At 37.2% G+C, this 27,274-nt stretch overlaps 1 protein-coding gene and 1 long non-coding RNA gene across 7 annotated transcripts in view; one reads left to right on the top strand and one right to left on the bottom strand.

Annotated features, from left to right (window-relative positions):
* Nucleotides 1-23,256, bottom strand: part of LOC144630428 (uncharacterized) — a 38,185-nt gene extending 14,929 nt beyond the window's left edge. Inside the window, exons 1-2 of one of the 2 annotated variants that reach the window (XR_013566515.1) lie at nt 22,987-23,256; nt 11,818-11,953 (exon numbers count right to left, since the gene is read on the bottom strand). This is a non-coding gene — a long non-coding RNA (uncharacterized LOC144630428). The remainder of the gene's footprint in view (nt 1-11,817; nt 11,954-22,986) is intronic. The other variant, XR_013566514.1, reaches the window with a different exon arrangement.
* On the top strand, nt 1,333-22,486 carry LOC144630323 (uncharacterized). Of its 5 annotated transcripts, none has more exons than XM_078488671.1 (4): nt 1,333-1,599; nt 11,832-11,916; nt 18,625-21,396; nt 21,914-22,486. In XM_078488671.1, the coding sequence occupies exons 1-4, from the start codon at nt 1,534-1,536 to the stop codon at nt 21,970-21,972; spliced, it is 2,982 nt and encodes a 993-aa protein (XP_078344797.1). In that variant the 5' UTR covers nt 1,333-1,533; the 3' UTR covers nt 21,973-22,486. The 5 variants fall into 5 exon arrangements, with proteins under 5 accessions (XP_078344797.1, XP_078344801.1, XP_078344799.1 ...); XM_078488675.1 differs by lacking the exon at nt 1,333-1,599 and adding an exon at nt 10,283-10,315; XM_078488673.1 differs by lacking the exon at nt 1,333-1,599 and adding an exon at nt 11,400-11,573.
* Nucleotides 23,257-27,274: the final 4,018 nt, after the last annotated feature.

Genomic DNA, 27,274 nt, shown 5'->3' with positions numbered 1-27,274 from the left:
TTACTGTTAATGTTTTATTACATAGCGACTTTAACTGCTTACCAATTTCTAACACCCTTCATAATTTTATTTCTAGTATGCATGTATTTAAATGTGTTTATACAGATTTTTTCTATTTCTGACGTGGTCACTCGGACCGATTGATATAAAAGGCAAGTACTGCTATTTGTTTAATCAGTTACACGCTACAGCTCTTCAAAAATAGATCTTCGTTACCATGACCTTAGTTAAACCTTCATTGTACGGTATGCGTCCAATATGCATGGCTGGGTATCAAACCACACACTAATAATAACTCGTCAAATTTATATTTAACACTCCTACATAAAGACGTTTTCTGCTTTTGTGCAGAATGAGAAACTATACATCTTTCCGATCTCGTAAAAACGTCAACAAACTTTAAAACAGTTTTGGATTGATTCCGATGTCCTTATTTGAGTTGACACAGGACTATTTTCAAAAACAGTAGAAAAAAATTATATGTGATTTGAATCACGAAATCGCCGGGTAGTATTGGGTATGAACAGGATTGATCAATAACTCTGACTGAAAGTCTTTTCATAATTGTAACAAAGCGACTCTTTACTGAGAAAAAAACAAAGTTTTGTACGAAAGAAACTTGTGCATTTGTGAGGTGTCTGTTAATATAAAGTATTAAGCCAAAAAGTACTGAACGAGATACCAGACCAGTAAGCATCGGTCAATTTTTTATTCTCCATGTTCCATGTTCCACTCGCTCTCAATTTGTGGGAGAAACGCGAGAAGGCGAGTAAGTGAAAGAACTTAGTGAGCTATAGCAAGTTGTCGAAGTGTCTGTTCGTAAAGTGTTGTCCAAAAAATTAATCTGGCCAATAGCATTTTTCGCAGTGTAATGCGATCTCACACGTTTTCTAAGTGAAAGGGAATTGTGGGTTTTTTTAAGCAGCATTGTCAAACCAATCAGATACGCAAATTTCAGCAGCGCGCGACCGGTGATGAATATTGGCGGGAAATGTGTTGGCGACCATACAAGTGAGTGAAGGTTTTCCCGCTTATTTTGATTATACGTGCTAAAACGAAATGTAACATCGGCACGGCTACTATCGTGAGAAAACATTTGTTATTATTTATAGATTATAAACTGACTGTTTAAAGTTTTACGCCAAATTGTGATTTCGTGCTTCAGCAGGCGGTGGGCATGGGAATTCTGTTTAACCTATCGCCCTTTCGTCGTAATTTGTATTATTTTAGGATTGGCGTTAGATTTAATTAAAACAAACCACAAAAACACGCCGGACACACACATATATTTTTCACAGCTTGAATCTTATAGTTGGCTGAAAAACAATGTTGCACGGGATCAAATATAAATATTGGCTTTCTCTTAAACTAACGATACGATCAGCAGGAATTTTAAACATCCTCTCCACGTCAAGAGAACAATATATTTCAGGATGCACCTTTAAGAAGCAACTTCGTTTATAAATCATTGACACTAAGCGTGAACCAAAGAACGAATTGAACCGTTTTGCTGTCAAGGTTGCATATTTCAACATGAGAACTTGGTTCAGAGGTCCGCTGCTCCCAAGCAGACCTAGTTTAAAAATCAAGAAATCAAAGGTAAGTCTATTTACTGTTTTTCACACTGATTGTTTCGGATTTAGGGCAAAATAGACAAAACGGTATGAGTGTTTTTAATATACTCCAAATGTTCAGTGTTTACATGACCTGCTCATCGCAAAATCGCTTTTTGTGGCGCCGGTGTGGCGGTCTACCAAGAAAATAAAAGCAAAACAACTGCAGGTGAAGTTGAACACAGACGACAAATTGATTTTTGGAGACAAAGTGAGACAAAACAGCGCCTTCTGGTAGCACGAACAAACGATACCTATCTAGAGAAGACACACAATATTGAAAGATATTGTTGTTAACCGGGCCTGTTTTGTGACATATATGATCATAACTGCTATAAAAACGGATGCTGCTTTTGGAATAGAGTTTTATTCAGCACGTTTTCGATAAACATGGTGTTATTAGTGTTTTTTCCTTTTTTTTATTTCCCGATTAAAAAACTGATTCTCACTTCCTGCATCAGTAGCCTGCAGTGTGTTCGCACTTGGTAAAGGGTGCAAGAAATATGTATTCTCCACCTTCAGATGTGGAAAGTTTTCACTAAAACTTTGAATCAGTAGACGTTTTGACTGAATGATTACGTGGAAGTACATTCTGTATAGCACCTGGAAGATTACAAAGGTCACGTTCATACGATTATGGCTCTCTTTGACACGTACTCAATTGAGTCCATTGTTCTTCTTTTCATCTTTACTAATCCGAAGACGTGTGTAAAACGCCTACACGTATTGTTACTCATAACTGAAAGTTAAATGATTTTATAGAGTAACATACATTAGTAAGCCAGTGGTGTGAAAGCTTTGAGAAAAAAGTTTGAATAATAACGTGACATCAGGTTTGATTGAAATAGGACATTTATATACAATATGGAATGTAAATATTTTATTTGAATTTCAGAGAGTGAGAGTGACGTAACCCAAGGCTTCTTTTCAAGAAATTATACGTATTTTTTATTACTGTTTGGTTAATAAAATGTTATTTTAACCTGGAACAAGTGAAACGGTCTGTGGATGTTTTGCAGTTTTAATCTGAGACAAAAAAATAAAATCTTAATGTTGTAATATTCTCAACCGAAACTTTAAGATCAAATATCTTATCACTATTGCATGCTCTTTTTTTACAAAAGTGTTTTTCGTTCCTGTTTGGCTATTTTTATCATTTTAATACCTAACAAAAATTCAGAACATTTTTGCTGCGGAATTTACTTTCACTGATTTCTGATTTAATACTGACTAAATATCAACGCGTGAAAAAGTGTTGAAAATTCTGTCAATGTTTCTTTGCTCGCCTGATTGCCATTGTATGATTCTTATGCATCTTTCTCGTTTGCAAACTACAACTTTCTAATGTGTTAGCATTTTGCAAATACAATGGTTGAAAACTGTTGCAGCTCTGTACAACTCACAGCTATCAGATAATTATATCTATTGAGTGGGTTTCGTCACATTTGGCTACCAAAACTGTACTTAAACATTTAAAGTTTAGGAATGCTTTTATCGGAAGATCGTGAAAGCTATTCTGAATGAGTTCAGGGTCACTCTTAATTATATTAGTCTTTGTTATCTTTTGTTTCCAAGGCTACGATGACCCAAGCATTTCCGAATTCCGATGGAGTAAAACAAGATGAGATTTGAACGGCTTTAAACCTCTTACTATAGGCCAGATTTGCGACTAAAATCTCGTTTATGCTCTAAAACGCGACGAAATTTTACTCGCAGATAAAAAGTTCGATGATATTGCCACAGCCTTGTGTTGTATTTTGGGCGATCAGTGTTTATTTTGAGTGTCAAATCGTAATCTCTTTCTTTATAAGGCTTTCAATATTATTGATGAAGATGGCAACACAAATAAATTAAACTGCGTTTGAATAACTTTTCGTTTGTTTTCTTGTTTTAACATTATTTTCTTCAAGACTAGTTTAAAAGTGATAAGTATGTTAAAAGTAGAAAATGTTTCCCCAATTCTGTGGCATAAAATTTATTCTTTTTTTATTATGTGTTATTCACACTACATACGACTGTTGCTTATTTAAAACCCTTCCTTATTTCAATTATTTGGTAACGATAAAACTAAGAGCTCTTAGTTGGATAACGCCATTTTCTGGTCGAACTAGTCGCCAGCTATTCTGTTTGTTGATACACGCGTTTCCAACATGAAACGGAAAGTTAATGGTCAAGTATGTTGAGTATGTTATTTAGCCTTGTGGAATCTGTACATAACCGCAATATAATGATGGCTCAGGCGGGACTGAGAAAACCAACCGCAACCACACTGATTTTAACTTTTCCAAAGGCAGTGCATTTCTGGTCCAAAAATATGTTATGAGATTTGCTCAGCTAAAACAACTTAGCAATGTGAAGGTTTTAAAAGAAATAAACGCCAAAGTATGCACTATTACAATACAGTTCTTTGTAATAATACTAAACTACAATATTCGAGCTGACGAACAGTAGTAAGATTTATGTTACTTTTCATCCAGGCATTGTTCAAAGAGTCTTCAAACCTTACATGCCTTTACTCGTGTTTTCATTTTGCACAAAAGCCTTTTAATATTTTCCTTGATTTAGATTTTGCGGTTAATGCTTTATTAAAATATTATTTTTAGGACGGTGCTTTTGTTTTCAGCGTAATAGATAGAACTGAAAGAAGGCCGAAAGGTTATCAAGGCAAGCAGCAAAATGGGAATTTCAACACGCAACGCAGATATTCCTTTGTTTCATAATTAAATCAAAAGGCAGTACAGTATTTTTAGAAAGCATTAAAAAAAGAAACAATTATTATTGAGGTATACAAAGAACTATTAGGACAAAAATAAGACAGTACGATGTCGCAAGTCATCACGCAATGGCACTGGTTTTGTTGCCAAACTATGTTAAAACATGAATTCTCCCAACTGATCATCATACACATCTTATAATGTAAGTTCTGAGAATTAAGTGGCACATCAAGAATTTTTCTCGTCACCTGTCAGCCTGACAATGTATTGACATTGTAAGGGGAATTTAGATGTTGAACGCTCTTGGAAATGAAAAAGTTAACAAAACAATAATGTTTTATTTCTGTTTGAACTTTCTATATAAAGCCTTTATCACATCATGTCAGTTACCAATGAAGACATCTACATGAGACGATTCAGTGTCTCACGGACATAATTGACACAGGAAACCAATGAATTTTAAAATTTCCATCTCAATAAAGGAAATTCATCATAATAAAACAAGATATTAACAATATTAAAAATTAGATATCACTTCAGCGTTGATGATACCGGAAACTTGTAATTTCACAGTTGTCCGGCTTTTTATTTTCAAATCATAATTACAAATTTCAGTCACATATAAGCTTAGTGACAAAAAGGGATGATGATTATTAACAACATTAAATGGTTTATCCTGAACTGTGTTTTAGTGTTTTCTTTTTGTTAAGGTGTATGATCGTTTCCTTTTTTTAAAAAAATTTTCCTTGTCTGTTTCTCAATTTAACGGGGTGGTATAAGTATTGATCAAAAGCCACAATTTTTTCCCAAAAAGATATCACGTTCTCAATACTATTCCATCTTAACAAAAAGTAGCTGATTACTTTTTAGAATGACTTAAATTTCACCTAAATGCCTACGACATATAATTCGGTAAATTTTCGTCAACATGATTGCGTGATTTTGGTTCAAGCTCATATCAAACCAGCTGTCAGTATAAGAACTTACTAAGCAGTATTTTGAGAAGAAATTACAAAATTTATACCATTATTTTAAGAATACTCTTCAAAGATGTCAAGCGCACACTTCCTTATTAAAATACAGAATTTTAATCAATATTTATAACCAAAAAGCTGATAAAAGGATTCTCGTGATAAGAAAAATAAACCAGCATCAGTACATATAACTAGCCTAAACGTTTTGAGAAAATATACCATCTTTTTGAATAACCACTCCTGATACATACTGTGTAACTACAAGTTCATTTGTATGTTACCTTTATATTGCAGAAGAAACCATTCTATATAGTGATTCCCAGTAGATGTCGAAATCAACTAAATATTCAATTTTAAAAATAAATTATTTGTCAAGAGCGACCGGTATTACTGCTTTGCGTTTCTGGATGACAATGAATGTTGCATGGTTTGCGGACGCTGAAACTGTCAAAAGCCAAAAATAAAAATTTAAACATTCCACGGCGTTGCATTCAGACACGGGAGGACATAAATCTACCTTGTTTTCATAGTATTGCAACAAAATTTTAATTTTCTTTTTCGTGCAAGCGACGGTAGCCATTTTTATACCTTTTTCGCATAATAACCTATACCTCTTTCCATAATATCTTGCTGGTCCGTCTCATCCCATCTTTGTGGCGCATTGGCTTTGTTCGCTTCACCTATATCATTCATCATAACATTCAAGGCCTTAGCTTTATATTATAGTTAGTAAAATTCATTAAATATTCATGCGGTGCAACCTCCCAGTCCATTTCTCACATGTCACAACTGTACCCCAATACATCAATCTGTCACTCCTCTCCTAGTATCTTTTCTTACTATTCGCATTCTCATCATTTTCATGAGCTGTGCTCGCCTTCGGCTCCCTGTCTCTCCCCTCATATTTTATCTACTACATAAATAGCAAAGGATATAGCCCCTAAAGCAACTATTCTTCATAGTGACAGGCAGCAGTAGTCAAAACAACTGAAAATATAATTTTAAAAATAAATTGTTTATCAATAATGATAGGAATCATAGCTGTGCGCTTCTAAATGACAATGAATATAAATTTGTTAACTTAGGTCAGAGAAAAACTAACGTAACGCATCTGGGTTACTGTTTCATTGTTCCTTCTGTTGGATCTGCTTTTCACAAGATGACAATAAAATGGGGTTGCAGACAAACTCTGAAAAAATATTGGCTGTCTATATTTGATTATTGTAACTGCCGAATAACAAAAATTTGTTTGAATAGTCACAAGAAAGGACAATAAATTTCCCTTCTCTTAAAAAAATATTGCAACAATTTTAATTATTTTTCACGCAAACGCAGTACCCATTTTTTTTTTCTATTGTCAGACTTGGTTTGCATGCCACAACTATTCTTGTAATGCCATAGAATCACAAAATAGTTTCTTAAACTCAACTAATACTGATATCGGCTTAAAAAAGACAAAATAGAATCGTTTGATTACCTAAGAAATTTCAAAGATTTATGTATTTTTAACAGGAGCCTTGCCAAGTAAAGTAAACCCTTTTGCCTGCATACCACATACCAAGTGCTAAAATCAAGTGCCTTCAGTATTTGAAAAATGAACGCTTTCGTGATCGTCCTTAGTAAAGGTTTTACATTAAGAAGGATGGCGTCCCGAAGACGGTCCAAAAACTAACACATAATATCAGGTGAATCGTCGATATAAACACTTTTGATTGGTGGAAAGACAATGAAATAATAATTGGCGCGCATTCTTATATTAACTCGATCTTGATTTATATTATTCCGTTTGCGTGTTTTTAAAGACATGCTGTAATAATACGCCATCTTATACTTCCTAAAGTTAGTTCTAGTAAACACTCGCACAACAAAGCGACCAAATGTTGACAAAATATCGAGAACTAACACGTGTTCCCATTGTCACTTGAAAGAGAGTTTGGGAACCAAGTTGTACCGCATGACAATCGCATATGTTATGTGCGTATGAGCTGTTTATCCATCCACGATTGATTGCAGTTGTGCTTGCAGACTGGGACTTGTTTTTTTTTCTTTTTTTTTTTCATTTAACAAAATTTATATCGTTTGCTTCTTGAAAAAATTGGTTGCCACATAAATTCTTCTTACTGCTCTTTCGAGTTCTCTATACAGTTTTAAGTTTTAAATTCCTACGATTTTATTCATAGTTTTAGCAATAGATCTGTTATTAAACCAGTTAGGAGAATTTTTAAATTTTTTCGTGTCAAGGCAATTTCTCTTTGTTGATCATGAACCTTTTCTAGTTTCTGGTGACCCTTATGCTTGATCATTAATGGATAATGTACGGAGAAGCTACATGTTAATCAGGCACTCCTTTGACGGTTAGACCAGAACTGATTTATTGTTTCTGAGGCACTTCAGTTTCGCTTTGTCTTACAATCACGTCATATGATAATTAAAAGTTTGACAACATGCAAATGTTATAGTTTCACTGAGTTGCTTCGTCATGACATTCAGTAAGCTTAATGTGTGGTATTTTGAAACTACCAAGTTTCAGTGCAGTGATTAAGAAATTTGTTGAAAAATCTACCAAGAACTAAGTTGAAAATTGAGGTTAACGTGGTAAGTACATGCTTGTAAACTTTTCGTTATTTTTAAGTTTTTTTTTATTCATCACTGTAAACTGCGACGAAGTCGAAAGTACTCAAACAAATTTAAACTACCCCAGACAGACGTATATAAAGGTTAAACAACTCAGTAAGCAAGTGCCACTCGTATAACCCTGGCACGACAATTCACTTGCTACCAAAACTGTAAAGTGCCACACTGGGGATCGAGGACGCCAATTTCCCTATTTTGCGTGACAAAGTTTGTTCCCATTTCACCGTTTCTCAAAGAAGCACTAAAACTACAACGTTTCTTACAAACTAGGAGTATATAATAACAATTACCGCCGTTTTATTTATAATAAGTCGCTAACGTTTCGTTTAGCCCTTTGTCGAATCAAAAAATAATATTATTTTACCCATCTTTGCTTCTTTTTTTATTAAAAGGCTGATGGATAATTTGTGTAGATCATCAAAGGTTATTGTTCTGAGTCTTAACATGGTTGATTGGGCAACAGAATCAACTGATCGGTCTATTAGCTAACACTGGCAATCACTCCGTGTGAGGTGACGGCCATTAACAGGGCACTGAACTTTTAACCAGTCAGCACATTTTTTGTCCCAAATTCAAAAAGACATTTCTTTTTCCCAAAGAATTCTAGTGAGTCATAGGAAAAAAGATCATCTCCTTTCTGTTTATTGTTTTTAAAGTTATATTGACCATTTTTGTTTTAGTTCTACTTTATTTTTATCTCGATTATTATTCTGCCGTGAAAGTCGTGAAACTGACCGCGTTCGCACTTGCTTCCTGATTCGACTTCGTCAAAATGAACCGCCTTCTCTCGAAAGCCGTAAAGTTGTTTACATAAGCAAACTTCACGAGGATGTACCCTGCTTTGCTTCGACGATAAGCGTTTTTAAATAAAAACCACTGCTAGTTAAGCGTGGTTCTCCCATGACATAATGTAAAAGTTTCCTTTAATGACGTTATTTGATGACTTGGTATTTTTTATCGTTTACTACAGGATAAGTATACTAAATGTGAGCTTCTTTAACTTTGTTGTTATGCCTAGTGATAAAAGTAGCCGTCATCACCTTTTTTATATCCTGTTAAGCGTTTTTCCCTTCATGTGCCCATAGTTACTAACTATGATGTGCCGATTGCGATGTTTTAAAGGTAGTGATCACATAGAAAATTTATCAAGCACAATGTATTTATCAACCCGGCTTGTTTGATGTTAGTACACAATATCAGTCTACAAGCAGGTAAAATGTTTCATTTTCTGGTTATTCAGTCTCGGCAAAGGCAAGATAGTTAACCATACAGGAGTCATGGACTAATTGCCTCCCGTCCTGTCATTTGAAATTTGCGTAAGAAAGAAAAATCTGGCTCAGTGCTGATTTCGAGTAATTAAATATATTTTACTTCCTAATCTACGGACTCCTTGTTTAATTTGAAAAAAGCAAAGAAAGAAAGAAATTTAACAAGCATTTTTATGCTTGCCGGCTGGAAAGCTACCAGTTTTGCAAAGGAAAGTATGTTTTATTTTAAGATTTACTCAGCCAGTTGTTATTTTGTTTTTTAAATTTGTCTTTGTGGGAACGTGCCGTGACTTGCGTTCGTTATTAGACGCTCGATCAATATTGCAACAGGTGCAGTCATTTTTTTTTATTCTTCTAATTATCTCCTCGCCCCCGCGAGAGCAGTGTGTCACGCATCAAAAGCATTCTGAGTTCTGGGAGACTGAGCACTACCAGCTCCTAGATCGAAACTTTAATTCTCATTACTCGACTACCCCTCATTCTTTTTAATTTAGTAACAAGAATGCCGTAATAGGTCAACACATGCGATTGACGATTTTCTTTGTTGTAGAACCTGTCTGCTTGACAATGTGTTGGTATTGTAAGAAGAAATTAAAGGTTGGTCAGCGATCAACTTTTTTTATTTTTACAATCTGCTAAGTCAGCCTTCGGCGGCGGTTTTGGTTTGCTATTTAAAACTTTTAAACACAACATTATTTTATCTTCAAGAAAACGTTTAATTCACAACGTTAAATGATGTGATAAAAATAGTTGAGCAATAATCGCAGGAACAAACGTGTATTGAAGTTATTAAAGCCCTGGGGACCACATTAAGTTGTTTAGGCTTTTGTTACTGAAAACGGCGAAGGACGAAAGATAATAACCATAAAGTTCTCTTACAAAGAGAGCGAGTTTGACTGGCGCAATCTGACATATCAGTAAAAATATGTCGTTTACGAGTGAACCGGAAACTGATATATACTTTCGAAGCGGAGTATTAAAGCATGCTCTAGAGAGAACGTCACATCGTTTAAGATACCGACGCATTATATCAGCCAGCTCTTGGCTTTGAAGGTTAATCAAACCTTCAACTCGTCGGCTACGAAGAAAGAGAGGCTTTCAGACAATTAAGGGTATGTTAGTTATCTTACTGGATCAAAGTATTAATCTTATTAGTGGTTTTTCTAAGACGTTCTCTTTAACATTGCTCATAGTTTAGTTCCAAGTTCTTTAAAACCTCAGATCAGGTGCGTTGTGTGATTGTTGGACGGTTTTGCTTTTCGGTCGAATTAACATTAAATTCAACTTAACAAGTTTTCTTTTAAACTTTAGATCCACGTGTGATAGTTAAATTCTAGACACATCATTGTTTAAGCTTTGATAGTTAAGGGGCGTTAAGTTGGGTTCCACAAATGCTGGCTACAGAGGATTGATTCCTTACGATCATTGCCGATCGCAACAAATCGAAGGCTCACGAAGAACTACAAGGATAATAGAAATCTTGTACTGTTTAGTGCATGACCTACTTTGTCGGCGTTCACTCAGAATAAAAACTTGATTTTGAGAAAGACATGGTATATATGTTTCAAGTTCAACGAAAAAATCGAACAACTAGAGCGATCACAAATAAATGACGATCGATGTTTATCGAATGTGGGTCGGTTTCAGTTTGGCATCTACGAATTTTATTTGATCAGTGGGTAAGAATGCCAATTTAAGCCGACATTGTTTCTTTTGACATGATCACTATCATAAATTCTTTGTTTCTTAAATGTTCCTCATAAATACAACTATTACACTTAATAAATTAACTTTTTTCATAACAACGAAAACCTAGTTTATTGTGATTACCCAACCTCGGGCGTGTTTTACATGCGTGTTCACCTGAACTTTCGTGATCAGGCAGGAGAGAAATAGAAAACAGAGAAGTAATATATCGAACATTCAACACTTTTTGAAACTTTTGGAGTACTTTATTTAAGTTTAACTGCTATTTTAACTGTACAAGCATTAGTAGATATCAAATGTTTCCTTGCATGTTTACGTGTACAAATGGAAATAACGTGTCTTAAAAATATTTGTATATTTGATATCATTTGTATTTTGGTTCGCACCAGGTGTAGCTTTCAATATCCATCACGTACGCTTTGGAAAATAAAAAATATTTTAACTAACAAATGAGCGTTGTTTCATTTGAGCCACAAATAGTGTTTTATTGTATACGAGGAAGACTTTCGTTCTTTCGTGTATTTTGTTTTATTTTTGTGTGTGTTTAATTACAAATCTAAGAACTTCAATTCTGCATTTCTCGACTTGCTATATAATGATGCCATGAGCTTGCCTTCCCGGCACATGCTTTCGACACAAAAAACAACAATCTGGGCCGTTGAGGTAACAGTCTAAACAATGCTTTTAAAAACTTTTCCGATTCCCCTCAACTCAGACTTTATGTCAAGCTGGGGTTTCGAAGCTTAAAGGCTTTCGTAACCATCCGTGTTATATACCATCAAAATATGTTCCGCATGGTATTCCCCCCAAGTCATAATACAGCGAATAAGGTCTGATAACATATTTTGAAAACACTACAGGGAGAATACAAGATAACTAGTCTTTAAAACAACTTATATGAACTTACATTCTTTCTTACAGGCCAAATCAGGCAAAGGAAAAGGCGGAAAGGCCACCATGGTGAAAGTGAAGAGTCCTGATGATACAGCCTCCACAGAAACTGAAGGTAAAATGAAGACATTTATCTGTAGCTTGGTATCTCACTACATATCAGACACAAAAAGAGAAAAAAATAGGATTTATTGATCATTGATCGGTTGGGTAAAACTTAAACTAAGCTGTTCAAAAAATCGACACAACCAATCATATGCATTGATCACCATTGTGCAAACGGCAGCAAGCGCGGGAAAACGCACAACGGCGGCAAATGCGACTGGGAAACTTGTAGCTAAGCGCGGAAGACTCGGACGTGCAACCGATAACAAGAGCAGAAAAATTGCGCGCAAAATAAATTTGTCCTGATCCTGATTGGCTGAAAATTCAACACCGACAATCTGTTTTTCAACAATTTAGCCCGGGAATTTAGCGCGCAGTCAAGTTTAAGAGCCATGTTTTTCCGAAATTATTATTTTATAACCAGTGAAGCTAGTCGCACTTTGGAATCGCTTCGCAAACAAAATGCGTTAAAGCTAACAGGGCACTTGATTCTCGAACAAAAGTGAAATACGACTACGAAAATAAAACTCATCGGAATCGTTCGCCGGATGATTTTCCGATGGAGCTTTTTTTTAAAATAATATTTTATAAAAGAGAAGATAGCGCACTTGGAACCTCAAAAAAAAAAGTAAAAAAAAAGGGATTGATTCTCGAAAAAAAATGTAATACACTACAATCGTTCGTTGATATAAGTTTACGATTGAACTTAAAAAAGAGCTTTTTTATTACTGTAAACTCAATCTAATTCACAAAAATTTGGTGAAATTATCACTTAGTTTCGCTTTGATGCTGAAATTTCGAATACATACTGATAACAATAAAATACATATAATGAAAATGGAAAGTTCATTCCGATGCTTTGAATCATTGACACCTTCTCTCATACATTCACTGATTCTAACTCAGACTTCATTTACATAACTGTTAATTTTATTATGTCTAATACAAAGAAGCCGGAATAGTAATAAATCAGGAATTAATAAACGGAGCGTTTAGATTCTTTGTTATTTTTTCTAAGGAACTACGAGATTGCTTACCCCCCAGTAGAGCAATTAATCCCTGTACGTCACAAAAACCCTGAAAATATTCGTGTAATATTTGTGTCAAGATCTCTGTTCAAAAGATAACGCCTTCGTGGACAACCTGAAATACAAAACTTTTACTACGTCTGAAACTATCTAACATGGTAAATGGCTAAAGCGCACAAATTTAGTGCAATTTTGAGGGAAGAATTTCAATCGAATTTCAAGTATTTCCATGATACGAATGCGACATGAACATGGTTTATGATGATGCGATTAGTTCGATGGACAATGCTTCGAGATCTGAGTTGGTAAGTAAAGGTTATTAAAGAACTTTGAGTAAAAATATAAATATAATGAACACGTCTTTAGGTTTAACATATACTATCCCTAGAGTATAAATCAGTTAATTAGTACACAGACACGAACCATTTTGAGTTAAGCGATTAAAATTTGCGGCAATTCTACTTAGTCAGTTCTTGCCGTTCTATGCGAGCGATATCGTATCCAAAATAACAAATAGCTATTTTTTTCCTTTAATTCATCCATCGTTTATCGACAAGGTTCACATTATGTCCTAAGATTATGTATACCTGAGTAATAGTTCTCTAAACGTAAATTTTTAATGTTTGCTGAGATGGATATCAGCTCGAGATTTAACTTTTAGGTTACACTGTAATTGTATTGATGTGGTCAGATTTTTTAAACTACATAAACACACGACTCGCCATCTTTATTATCATGTAACGACTAACGAACTATTTATTTCACCTACTAATGGATCATTGCATGAACCGCTCACTGAACGAATTGTCACTGCAGTATTTCGCAAGAATATTCTTTGAGTGTTCGTAGAAGTCTAATAATAGTCTAGTAAAAGTCTAAAAGACTGATTGTTAATATGCATGCAATTATCTGAAATGTTTTGCGTTTAGTAATTAAACCATACGATGACCAAGAGATTTAACTTTGACCATATTAATGAGACAATAGGCAATTCCGTTTTGTTTAACAACTTCAGCGGCATTATGGATTATATGTACATAATAGTTCTTAAGCCAACACTATGGCAAATTAACATAAATTATCAACATTACCAGAAGAAAATTACTATGTACTTTATTATTATTTTCATCTGAAAACGGAAAGTGAAAAAGAACTCAACTGGATGAGTAACGTTTACCGTATTTTCTCGATTAAACGCCGGACCCCGTTCGCCCCCCCCGGGTCCTGCCCGGGGCGTGTTCGTCCCCGTTTTGGGTCGCTCGTTCTGTTCCTCTCGCCTCTTCCTCCGTGTCCCTCCCCCGGCCTCCGTCGTCCCCCCTCCCTCCCCTCTGCGCGCCCCCCGCGCCGCTCCCGCCCCCGGGGCGTTCGCTTTCTTCCACATCAGTGAACAAGTCTCAGTCACTGGTTTCCATGACGACACCTTAAAATGAACTCCTCGGAAACAGTTTTTTACTAAATATGTCGACAAACTTAACAACTTTTAAAATATGCATGCAAAAAGGCGCTTTGAAACAAATCTGATTGGTACGTGATTAATTTCAAAGGGCAACATTCTGATTGGTTAAAGCAACTTAAGTAACTTTCATGGACCAATAAAAAAAATCTGATTAGGCTCAGGACAAAATACAAGGCGAAGGAACGGAAAGTATTAAAAAAAGGATGCGTCAAGATCCCGGATCAGGATTTATATTGTCAGAAAGAATTTAAAAAGCGTTTTCTTAGTTCTGAATGTCAATATTTTCACAGGTCACGCATACTGACTTTTCACACTATTTTTTAGTATCATAAGTTGTAAGAGCTTGCTTGAGTATAATTTTAATATTGTTTTGTTGACCATTTCCTTAGTTCTTGTGACCTGTGCACGCTTGAATATGTTTTGAAGTTAAGAAGCAAAATTGTTGACAATAGCTCCTGTACATAGCCTCTGGCTTTGTTTTGTCGCTCTGTGAGTCTGTTTAACCCAATCTCTTTCGTTTACACAAGTTCCTATTAACCAATACCAAAACAATACGTTGATGTGTCGAAGAAGTCAAACATTTCAACTTCTAGTCTATTCCTGATTTCTGATGCATGATCAATTCGAAGTTTTGTTCGCTTTAAAGAATGTGGCCACTTATGTTTGCAAAGATGCGATTAACGCATCTGGAAAAAAAGAAACGAGGCAACGCATTTCACGCCCATGAAGATCTTGTCGACGAAGAAATTCACTCAGACTCTGGTGAGAATTGATAGCTTTTGTAAGTTGTTAGTGAATGATTTTGTTGTTCAACAGCTCACTTTGCGATTCAATTAAACATTTAGCACGTAAATCGTAATTGCTAAACACCAAGTAAGTACCAAAAAGCAACAGAAAAATACTGTTAGAACTGAATGAGCGGAAACATTGATCAAAAATATTTCAGTTATGATTGACAAGCATGATCGCACGCGACGGCACTTTGCATAGTTTGGTTACCACATGTGGCACAAAAACAAAGCCTTCGAAATTTTTAATTAACAAGACGACGACTATGTTGTCTACACTATTGTTTCTAACAGCGCTTTAACTGCTGAAACCGAGTAATAGATTATTATCGCGTTGTTTATGAGCTTTTAAGTCTTAAAATTGTAACAAAGTTGTTGATCCCTCTTACAAATTGATTACCTAATTAGCGGATTAGCAGCTGATATGTTTCTTTATTTGACTGGCCATCTAGATCTATGCGAATAAACTTAGTATTTGAGCACTATTTCTAATCAAATTAACTTTGCATACAAAAAAATTCGTTTCATCAGAACTTGGATGCACAAAAAGTAAAAGAGACCCTAACTGAAACTGTGGGACAAAGATAGCTTGAACTGAACTCTGCAAAAATTAAGAACTCATTGGCAAACTGCAGTCACATCCCATAGCTTCCCAATTCTTGCACATAAATACCGATTATTTTTAATGAAAGGCTGCATTTCCAACTCAACTGAATACATCAAATGTCACTCAGAACGTAATATTTGATAGCATTCATTTGAATAGTTTATACCCCGGTAATAAAAACTAAAATAATTAGAACCGAACTTTAGAAATGCGCGTCTTGACAGCACAGCTCATTGAATATTCACACACCAAGTGGTCATATGTACTGAGAGTATAACAGCAATGAATTAGACAAAGTTGTACAGCATAAACAGTGTAACAAAACTGATGTACAGTACTTTCTTATTAATTCAACATCATTCATTCGAATGGTCGCACTTTGGACGCAACAAAAGAACCACTGATAAACACTAGTTAAGACTTTTCGTGAAACCATAGGATTAATAAATAATTATTAATTGTATTCTTTTCAGACCTCCAAAAGTTTTTCCTTTAACTTGTTTAGCGGAAAAATGTCAACTACCCAACGGTTGTATTTTTTTGTATACATACAACTTTTCTTTGCTCAACACCACAGTGATGGATTCTGAAACAAATTATTTTAAAATGCATTAGATATCCAGCGCCTACTCTAAATATAAACATTCAAAATTAATCAAACTAACTTGATACTTCACGAGTAAGCTTAACTATGTTTTCACCTTAATCAAAAGAAAATATTAAAATTATCTTGCCTCCACTGCAAGCCACAATCAACACAGAACATTAAAGCTCATGAAGAACGATAGGTAGAAATATCTATATTTATCGACTCCTCTAGTTTGATTGAAGGCTGCCCACACATTATGTTAATATGTTGACAACCAAAGTGGGAAAATTCATTAATAATTTGTCGTATCTCCCCCGTTGTTAGCCATTATCTCCCGGCAAATTTAATCACGTGATTCAGCAGGTGGCAATTTTACTTATCACAAAACACTTCTCGTAATTTATCCTGGCATTGGTTTGCACGGAATACTGAATCTATGCCTGAATAGCGGTTAAGTATCCTCAAGAGTTGTCCTTGAAAGGCTTGTTAACTTCTGGATTGCCTCATGAAGTTACCTCACAGCTGTCTGATCAATGTCGTATTACTCGATTTGAACGGAAGATATGGATTGCAACAAGCTGCGCGCTCCGAGTAGGTGACATCTTCTGTATCACAAGTTTTGTAGTCTTCCTGTGTTATTAGCTATATGGTCGTAAAAATATCTTTCATGAACCTTGCGGAATCTCCCGGACCGACACATTTTTGTTGTTATCAGTCAGTTTGTGTTTTGTTTTGTAGTACACTTCGCCGCAAGGTAAGTTGCCCGGTCTCTCGTGACCACAAAAATACTGATTTAACGAAATGCAAAAAAATATTCTGCTTCTTGATATAGTGTAGTAGTAAGGTCATAGATGTGGATTATTTAGGTTATTTGCAATTGCTTTTGTTTTTTCAAGAGCGTTTTGTTATCACCTCTGGAAGGGATTGTAAATTTGGTTATCTCAGTTCAAGGAAATATTTCTCTTATACCAATTTTACTTGTAAATTTCGTAGTTGATTCTAAAGCATCTCATCAAATTTATAAACATAGATTAATAGCTCTGTAAACATGAAACTGAAGAACACAGACTGTGTTCTTAGACCGATACTCAGTAAGAAGGTAAAAGTCTAAGACATTTCCATTCTTCTTGCCTAAGAGGCAGTACTGAATTTGAAATATTACTAGCAGCAATGTCACCGTCGGTAATAATTTTCTTTGGTCGTGAAGTCGGCATGCACATTGAAAATTAAAGTCGCTGGATGTCGAAGTGAAAAACTCCCCGTACATATAACTAAAGATAAATCATTTTAAACTAACAAGCGGTTTCAACACCAACCAATTAACTTTCTTTCGCGATTAAATGAAATTGTTTGCAACAGGCCCCAGTCGCCTTGTTTTCTTTTGTTAAAATAAAAGCTTGACAAGCTAATTGCTAGAGCTAAAAATACTCCTTTTTTGCATGCAAAACTCTAGATAAAATAGCGGATATCAATCAGGAAACAAAGAGATTAATCATTCGTAACCAGGCAATATTCATGTTTTTCTTGATCCGCCAAAACTGCACGAAACTTTTCCATTATGCCGGCCATTATGAAACCTTTGACGCTAATTCATGTTGTTTGATCTTGGCACAGATCAAGTAAGGAAGAGTGGGGAGTCCGAATATATTCTCCCCCGGAGAACGTTTTAAGATCTAAACTCTGTAAAACCACCGGTTTTCTGCCTTCAAGATAATAAAAACAGGCTTAGCATAAGAACGTCCTAAAGTATTTTTCAATACCATGATCAACATCGCTGACCGCCAAGTCCCAAACTTCTTCACAGCATTTTAACGGTCGTTTTGTAAAGTTATCCTTGGTTTCTGAATTACTGTAGTTACTCCAAAAATTTTCTATTTCCTACTAGCATTTAGAAAAAACAACTTCCTATTAAAACGTCCCTTTAATCACGAAAATAAAAGGGAAGTTTTCACAAAGGGGAACTTGTTTTAGTAATTAGTATTATGCCATGTAACTTGATTTATATAGTTTGATATTTTATGTGGAAATTAATCAATGTCTTACACTGGTGCATACACTTCAAAGCTGTCCCTCTTTCTTGTTCTTTGGGCGATGGTTCATTTATAAATATTGGTATTGAGAAAAGAGCAACAGTATTAAAGGACGATTCGTTTCCAATACAAAGCGTCCTTTTGATTCGTTCTAAGGCAAAAAAGTGCCTTCACTGAAAGTGTCAAATGATTTACACTTTCTTTCTCGTTTGTTTCCCAGAAATCCCGTTACCAACATCACCACAAGGAGGAAAGCACATGGCGCTGACTTCAACCAATTCAGAAATGGATCCCAAGCGGGCTGCAGCAATGTTAGAGAGACGCCGAGTGTCTGCCTCAGTCAATGAAATACGGGACTTGTACAGCGCCCTACAAGAACTTGTCCCAGGGAGTGCGGCATCTTCACACCCCCACCGGGTAATTTCTCCAGACAATAAACCCACGGGCGTTTCTTCTAATCCCAGTTCTCCTAACCTAAGGAGGAGATTCCCGACCAATGGTCCAAGAGATGTGGTCCGTTCACCAACAAGCGAGGACGAGTCTACTCGGGTGAGAAGGCTACTTCCGGTTACTCCTGATTCGCCATCAAATTTTCGCAAGTTTAACCCTAAAGTCATTCAGGCTCTTGACGTGAATGCCAATCAAAGTCTCTTTAAAGGAAAACGGACTCCTAATATGGGGAGGCGAGGTTCCAGTGGCGAGGTGCTGTTGAGCATGCAGAGTAGTCAAGCAGGAAAACCATCTCCTAACATGGGACGTCGGGGATCTAGTGGAGAAGTTCTTTTAGGAGTGCGAGCCAATCAGATCAAGGCACCCAAAAGTCCCCTTGCAATGACGAGAAGTGCTTCCCACCATGACATTACTGGAGACTTACAAACCGATTCCGCCAATCCAGTTGCACCAAGTCCTGTCAAACTGAACAGACTTGTTAGTCCTGAAGTGCTTGCAAGACGAGGATCTGAAGGGGTACTTCTGACGCCAAAGATGGATAAACACCATAAAAAGCTAAGTCCCCTTTTGCTGAAGAGAAGGGGCTCTAGTGGTGATATTCTCACGTCAGAGAGCAGTAGACCAGTCACTCTACCCCGCAGTGCTGCGACGTCACCAAGAAATGGCGCCACGTTGGACAGTGGAAGTGATTCGTCGCCACGACGAGGCTCACTGATTAGTGCACTCACAAAGTTTTCGCACTCTTTCAAAAAGAAAACCCCGCCAACGAGTCCAGAACGCAAAGAAACAGCACCGATCATAGTAGACTCCAACGGGCCTAATCAGACGGCGGTGGATGGACCCGTGCAGAGTCAGATGGATATGTTGTTAAATTCTCTTAACGATCTCCAGAGTACGTCTAAAGAGTCAATGCATGGACATGCAAATGACCCTGAAAACTTGAAGAAACATGATCAGCGTCGTGGAAGTCTGGGGACGGAGATGCAGGAACTCCTTGGAGCCTTGCAAGAGCTTTCTACCATGACAACAAGTTCTGACTCAGATTCCCTCGGCGAGAACGAGTCGCGGTCAAGGTGTGGGTCCGAGTCGTGCGATCGAGTTCCTGTCCAGCGTGAATCATTAGATCAGCTTGAAGCGTACTTCACCGAAAAGTTACGGGACGCCACAAGAGCCAATGCCTCTAAAACGCCTTCAGAGCGATCCTCTGAAAGTGATGCACATCACTCGGACAAAGAAGATGGCGAATTAAGCCAACCACCTTCAGAGTTGTCAAGCAAAAAAATTTCCTTGGAAGTAGGAATGGTCGACGAAGGGATTGACTTTGTCGACCATCCTCCCGAAGTCTTGCCGACGGATGCCGAAGTTAAACGACCACAGTTGAAGGAGGATCGTGAAGAGTTTGCCAACCAAGTGAATAAAAAACTGCAGGATTGGCTCGAAAAAGCAATGGCGTTATCAGAGAGAGAAAAACTGACGACAAATGAGAACTTTACAACTTTTGACAGTGATGAAACAAAGTACGACTCCCTTGATTCCGACGAAAGTGACTGCAACAAAGGAAAAGAACCAAAACGTATTAAAAGAAATCTCTTTTCTAAGTTGTCACTTCTTCGCCGTGGAGACAAGTCGCGCGCGAAATACAAGCACCGAAGAACAAGGTCTATGCATGACGTTACGTTTTCACTTGAGAGCGAGCGTTCCTTGCAAAACCAAGAAAATCAAAATCCGACAACTACGCAGACTGAAGAAAAATTGAGGCGTCCAAGTGTGACCCGCTCGCGATCCATGTACAATGTAACGCTACCGAGAAACAAAGAACACAGAAAACGCCAAGTTAAGGAGGCAGAAGATGTACCACAAGCTTCACATGCTACAGAAACACAAACATGTGTTACAGTGCCAGACGAAAAAGCAATTCAAACTTCACATGTAGCGACAAACTCCAGTAAAGACTTCTGCAATGTGCCTGATTCCAGGGAATCTGCGTTGACATTGCCGAAACCCGAAGTGAGCACGACTCCAAACCGACCAACTTCGGAGAACAAAAACGTGAAACGGTCGGCTCAGAAAACCCGATTATGTCGCTTGCCCACTGACTTGCCATTCTTTTACACACCAGCAACTGAAAAGTCTTGTTCCAGAGTGGCAGGACAGCATTCTAAACAAACTAACACTCAAAATAGGATGAAACTATTCCCTAGGAATTCCGCAAATTGTACCGGGATGGAGGAAATATTCTACAACGAAAAGACAAGTGATGCTAGAAAACTGAGAAAGGCTTGCAGTAATACACTTCCCCATCCACGCATCCTTGTAAACGATAGTACAAACTACTTCTTTGGAACGACGCCAGACAACAACAAAAGTGAAGGCGAGACACTCTTTTATCAAGGTGTGTCGACACCCTTGACTCCTCTACGACGCTTCGCATCGGTTGATAGTTTCCTAGACTCCAAAGATCTGCAAGATTGCGAAGATGGCTCTAGTCGCTATGGAAACGAGTTGTTAGCTGATGACGCAGTCCGGAAGAAGTTGTTCCAAGGTAAGACAGCGTTCAAGGATTTGGTTGTTGTTTTTATTGTTGTTGTTACAAGATCTTTTATTGCGCGTTTAGTATATAGGGTCTCCCCCAACTGTGTACCACATAAATTAAACGGTTCTTAATATGGTTTCGTACTTGATATAATCAGAATGTTCTGCTGATTCATAAGAAAAAGTGGGATTTACTAAATAAACTTAAATAATCTGCGCCACCTTTCTGTTGTTGTAAACAGTAACATTCGGTCTATGTCCATCTTAATTGTTCGAAATCAAGCTAAGAGTCTGGCAAGCCATCGCAATACTACCCAAAGAGTTTCCGGATCCTCTTAACCAATCACTGAATCAGGTAATTGCACGAGCACTGGTGTACAGCGGCAGCGAAACGTTAGCCTGTCAAGTGGCTTAGCAACCTCTTTAACCTGAAAACCGCGGGCTCATACAATGTAAAATATTCGTTTAAGCCACGTGCTTGTTCCGAGGAAAAAAACTTATCATACTTTTATCTCTTCTGTTTGCAGGGCAGTCACCATGCTCCTTGCCGCCGTCAAACGTGTGGGGAATGGAATTTACAATATAAATTTTAACGGCAACTTGAACAAAAACATTTTACATCCGAAAGTAGTGCAGGCATATTTTTATCATTATATACGTTACATTTACGTCTATATATGGTTCTGCGATATTTTACTCTTGGAAAGTTTATATTCGCTTATATTGTATATAAAGTCCGAAAGTATAGCAACAGACACACGTTTCAGTTTTTTAGCGGTGGTCGATTCCAGTCGCTATTTTATTCAAAAAATCGAAAGAATACAAAATAAAAATATTCCCATAAATTATTAATGGAAACTTTGGAAACTAGTTAAAAGATTAGAGAAGTCTTAAATGAAAGTTGTAAGAGTCGTTCTTGTTATTTGAAAATGAATTGTTTCAACGAATGCGCTTTTGAAAGGCTAGGAAAAAATGTTTCTTATCTTTATATTTAGTCGCTTTCTTGTAAAGCTTGTACTAAAATGCGAAGTAACCTGTTGTACAGGATTCTGATCGGTGTCATTTAATATCAAATGTAGAAAATAAAAGATGTTCTATAATACTGACTGATGATGCAATAAATTGTATTGTTTGTCTTACCGACCGACCGACCAACTCCGACCAACAGGCTGACTGGGTGACCGACCAACCGACCGACCGACCGACCGACCGACCGAACAAACGAACGAACGGTGATCATGACCAAATCAATGCATTGTCTACATTGTCTGAAAATACAGAAATTCATCAGTTTGAACATCTACGTATTATTAATTATACAATGCTTTCGATTGAAATATCCCACCAGTGACTATATTTTTCAGTATGCACACAAGCCTTAATCCCAAGCCTCTCCCAAGCACTCACTAGACGGACAACTTAAAAAAGATACCACTTCGACTGAATTATACTTAAAACATGTTTAATTATAAAAAAGAGTATAAAAAAAATTTTTTTTTTTGTAACTTTTCGGCAACCAAAACTGAACTGAACTGAACAACTTCGACTGAATTATAGTTAAAACATATAAGCTTAAGGAATATAAAGATTTTTACGTTACCGTATCCTGTTCAGCTTGCTCTGCTTTTTTGTAGCTTTTCAGTCAACCAAAACAAAATGCATAAGTACAGCCATAAGTTCCAGTTCTGGCTGTGGTTTGGGGCTGTGGTAGTCATTCCCAACTAGTGACAAGTTTTTCCGAAGCTCGAGTTGCGTTAAACGACGCGTTGAACTGAGCTGGAAGGAAAATACTTGGCGCGCGCTGCCGGCCAGGCTTTGGCGGGAAAACTTGGAGGCCGCGATGAATGCCGGGAAACCCACGATGAATGCCGGTCGCTGGGAAAAGCGCCCTCGGGACGAGGTTGCAGGTTCTGATTCTGATTCTGTTGGCTGTATTTTTCAAGTAATATTTCAAAAACGAGTGCGAGTGTTTCATCGGGGTTTCCAAACACGAGAAAATTGATGAAAGCACGAGGCCGTAGGCCGAGTGCTTTTATTGTTTTCGAGTGTTTGGAAACCCCGATGAAACACGAAGCACGAGTTTTTGAAATAGCTTCTCAATCGGCGCCTAATTGCAAACAAAAGATATTATTCACGAAAACTTAATTTTTGATTTCTTTTGTTTAATTAGCGTACAGTTTGAAATCGGGGCCTTATTGCAAACAAAGGATATTATTGACGTTAACATTTAATTGGTATTATCTTTTGTTTAATTAGCGCATACTTGGTGATGATTATGTAAGATCCGTGTTTTTCACAACTAAGCTTGTTTACTTCAAGCCGCCACAATTTGCATGCAGTGGCGTCCTGCTAGTTTTGAAACGTGGACGGGTTAGCTGAGGATGAATCTCGCCAGTTTCGGCCGCCCAAAAGTGTGCAAGAAGATTTCTTGCTTGTACAGTACAAAGACAAGTGAGCCGTTGAGGTTTTGAGAACTTGCCAAACAGCGCGCGAGCAAAAATTCCTTTTTCTTGACCCGGGAAGTGTGTTCAAGGATTGTGATGTTCATCGCGTGCAAAGTCTTGAAGAGAAGTTGGAGGACCTGGATAGTCTGTCTTTAAAGTATTGGCTCACAAAATTCGTCCAAAACTCTGTTGCGAATAAGAACGGTGGTCGCTACGAGATATTCAGGAACGTTTTTGAATTGCGCGGTAAACGTAAATTTTAGAGTTATTCCAAACAGAAGCTTGTCTATTCAGTCGTTGTTTGTGTCATTAATATTTAAATTAGGATAACCCTGCATCACAAGGGTTTGACGTTTTATCAAACTCTAGAGTTTGATATTTCATCAAACTATCGTGGAAAGGCCTCTGTCCAGTGTTTCATCGGGGTTTCAAACCACACGCACCTGACCAAATTGGCGTATCCCGATTGGCTTGTGAATTCATGAATTATTAATGAGTTTGAGAAGGCATGAATAAACAATTGTGATGTTATTTAACAATTTTGTTTAGTTGGGATCAGTTCAAGGTTGGAGATCATTTCGGAGACTGTTTATATCCCTATCGCACACCTCATTTACAGTAGATATACTTTTCTACAGAAGATATTTACTTCTAAACTTTTTCACTCCAGTAAATCACTCAATGTTATCGATCAGCCGTTAGAAGGGTACGTTCTGTTCGAGATATTTTGAATTGCCATTTTGAATGCCTAAATGATATTTCCCCCTACCCCTTCCTAATTCTTATTCTTCAGCTCGTGAAAACGTCTCCCTTCATGTACCACCAGCCTGGGAAAGGTAACCTTTTCGGGCAAAGCCCCTGCACTTCCACAATAAGAATAATAAGATCCCTGGGGGACGACCTCAACCGCAAAGGGAGGCAAATAGGGAGGTTATGGAATCAACCGTTGAAAGAAACTACAGCAGTGACGAGTACAAATGACACCAGCTGCCCGGGGGGGGGGGGGCTACTCAAAAGCGTTTTGTACGGGGAGGCTCCGCCCCGAAGTCCAACCCCTTACCCCTTTATATACCATTTTGACAGAAAAGGCACCCCTTTCGTATACCTTTTACTAAAAAAAGGTATCCCTTTCATATACCGAAAAGACAGGACAAATGCCTAAAACAGGAAGTCTTGATGCCATTTTTATGTAGCGCTTAATAAATTTAAATGATACCTCCATAAGGTGCGTCTGTTCGAAATATTTTAATTAAAGGCCTTTTCAAATACCTAAATGAGCAATATCCCTACCCTTTTATATACCTTAGCTTGTGAAATTCCTACCCTTTTATATACTTGAGGCATGAAAAAGGTACCCCTTTCGGGCGGAGCCTCCCCGTATAGGCCAATATAGGGAGTGCCCCCCCCCCGGGACCAGCTGCCATATCACGCTGTGCGAGAAAAGAGCGAGTTTAGAACGGGTGATCCTTCTTATGCTTGTATAATTTTAGGTGAGACCACTGACTTGGTAAAAGGCATCACGCAAATAGGCAAAGCGCAAACAGGCATAACGCAAATAGGCAAAACGCTAATGCCTGTTTGCGTTATGCCTGTTTGCGTAATGCCTGTTTGCGTTATGCCTTTTTGCAATTTGCCTATTTGTGTTATGCCTTTTCGCGTGATGCCTGTTTGCGTTATGTCTATTTGCGTGATGCATTTTTCCGTTTTGCCTGTTTGCGTTATGCCTGTTTTTGTTATGGCTATTTGCAAAATCGGCTTGTTGCCATTCTACTTATTTCAAATTCTGAGTATTGAATTTTGTCATAGATATACCTCCATAGATTATACCATAAAATTCCAATAATCTGCTTGACCTTTTTTGTGGTTCAAATTTATGCAAACTGTTTTCTTGGTCATCTCATTTTCTTTCTTTCTTCTTTTCTCTCTTTCACTAGAACTGTTGGGCACTATGCTTTACAGAAGTCAAATGAAAAACAACACTTTACACACTATTTCAAATGCAAAACAACTTTGCACAGTCAAGGGATTATAACAAAGCCCATTGGCTTTTGTTTTGGGGGGAAGTGGGACTATTTTTGGAAAGTTCCATCAAAAATTGTTGTTAGAAAAGTGCATGTGTGCGGTGGTGGATCCAGACGTTCAGATAAGGGGGGGGGGGCGATCCTAGAATAAGGGGGGGCACCAAAAAAATTTCTCCGCCCTTCGGGCCTCTATGTGTTCTAAAAATAGGGGGGGCTGCCCCCGGGCCCTTCCCCTAGATCTGCCACTGTGTGTGTAATAGTTTGCATAAGTATAGACTGTAATGTCATTTGACTCTTGCTTGTTTTTTTTCCAGCCTATAACTGATTAGTGTGGTAATAATAAATTGAATGAAACATTTTAATTGGAGTTCCCAAAAAGTTTTATTTAATAGTACTACTAATCATATACAGCTATTTTAGAGCTCACAGAGCTACCACCTACAAAATTGATATCGGTTGCTTTAGTCTGGTATGGCTTCAGCCATAACTAGTAGTTTACAAACTTGTTTCAAGCCAACGACCACCTGTAAGGTGGTGTTCAGATCACTCAGTGAAAGCTGTTCACCTTTCTACTAGGTGAGAAAACATAACCTTACAGAGCAAGAATAAACAGTATCATATATCTTAAGCCTGCATCCACAGTATTTACTAGTTAGTGAGACTACTTCAGTAAAGTAGTTTTATTGTTTTTTTTTAGGCTACATGGGACAACTTGCAATGATTATTTACACAACAATTTTTGCACAACATTGTTGCAAGTTTTTGACTTGGGTTAAAAATTGCAACGTGTTGCTTACATTGTTGCGCAAAAAATAATTGTTGTTGCAAGTCCTCCCATGTAACACAACCTTTACTTTCTTTGTTCAGTGGCACCCTCCCTATGATCACTGGCTGTTAATACAGCCACCTCATTATTACTGCCACTTAACTTTGGCCCAAAGATATGAACGAGCTTAAATGAAACGAATATTCCTGCAAGCTTAAGTAAATTAAAAATACCCTCACACACCTCTTTAATTTAGAAACTGCATCTCCCCTTAACCCCTGTTACCACATAAAAGCCTTATTTTAAAGATATTTTAAAAAACAGGAGGAGCTTTGTAGAGACCAGACTACCATTATTTTAAAGCTGACACCCCTGTAATCCTGCCTATTCCTGTGGATCTACAGGAGGCACCCACTCAAGGGAGGGAGATTGGAAGAAAATAGACACTGTTTGAACTATTGATAATTCAACAATGTTCTAACTCATAATTTATTCAGGTTTGTTTCTGTATTAACAAGATCAGCGCACTGCTTATTGGAGGTTTTAATAATTAGTTAACTCTTTCACTAATAGTTTTTGTGGTTCCAACTTTTAACTCTGTGGATAAAACATAGTTATGTGTGACCAGTCAGTTGTAAGTTATTGAAAATTGTTGTC

The sequence above is a fragment of the Oculina patagonica genome, chromosome 11 (genome assembly GCF_052425735.1).
Source record: "Oculina patagonica isolate OP01 chromosome 11, crgOcupat, whole genome shotgun sequence".
In the NCBI taxonomy this organism is placed as follows: domain Eukaryota; kingdom Metazoa; phylum Cnidaria; class Anthozoa; order Scleractinia; family Oculinidae; genus Oculina; species Oculina patagonica.
The sequence above is the reverse complement of the archived record's forward strand: the minus strand, read 5'-3'. Positions and strand labels throughout refer to the sequence as shown.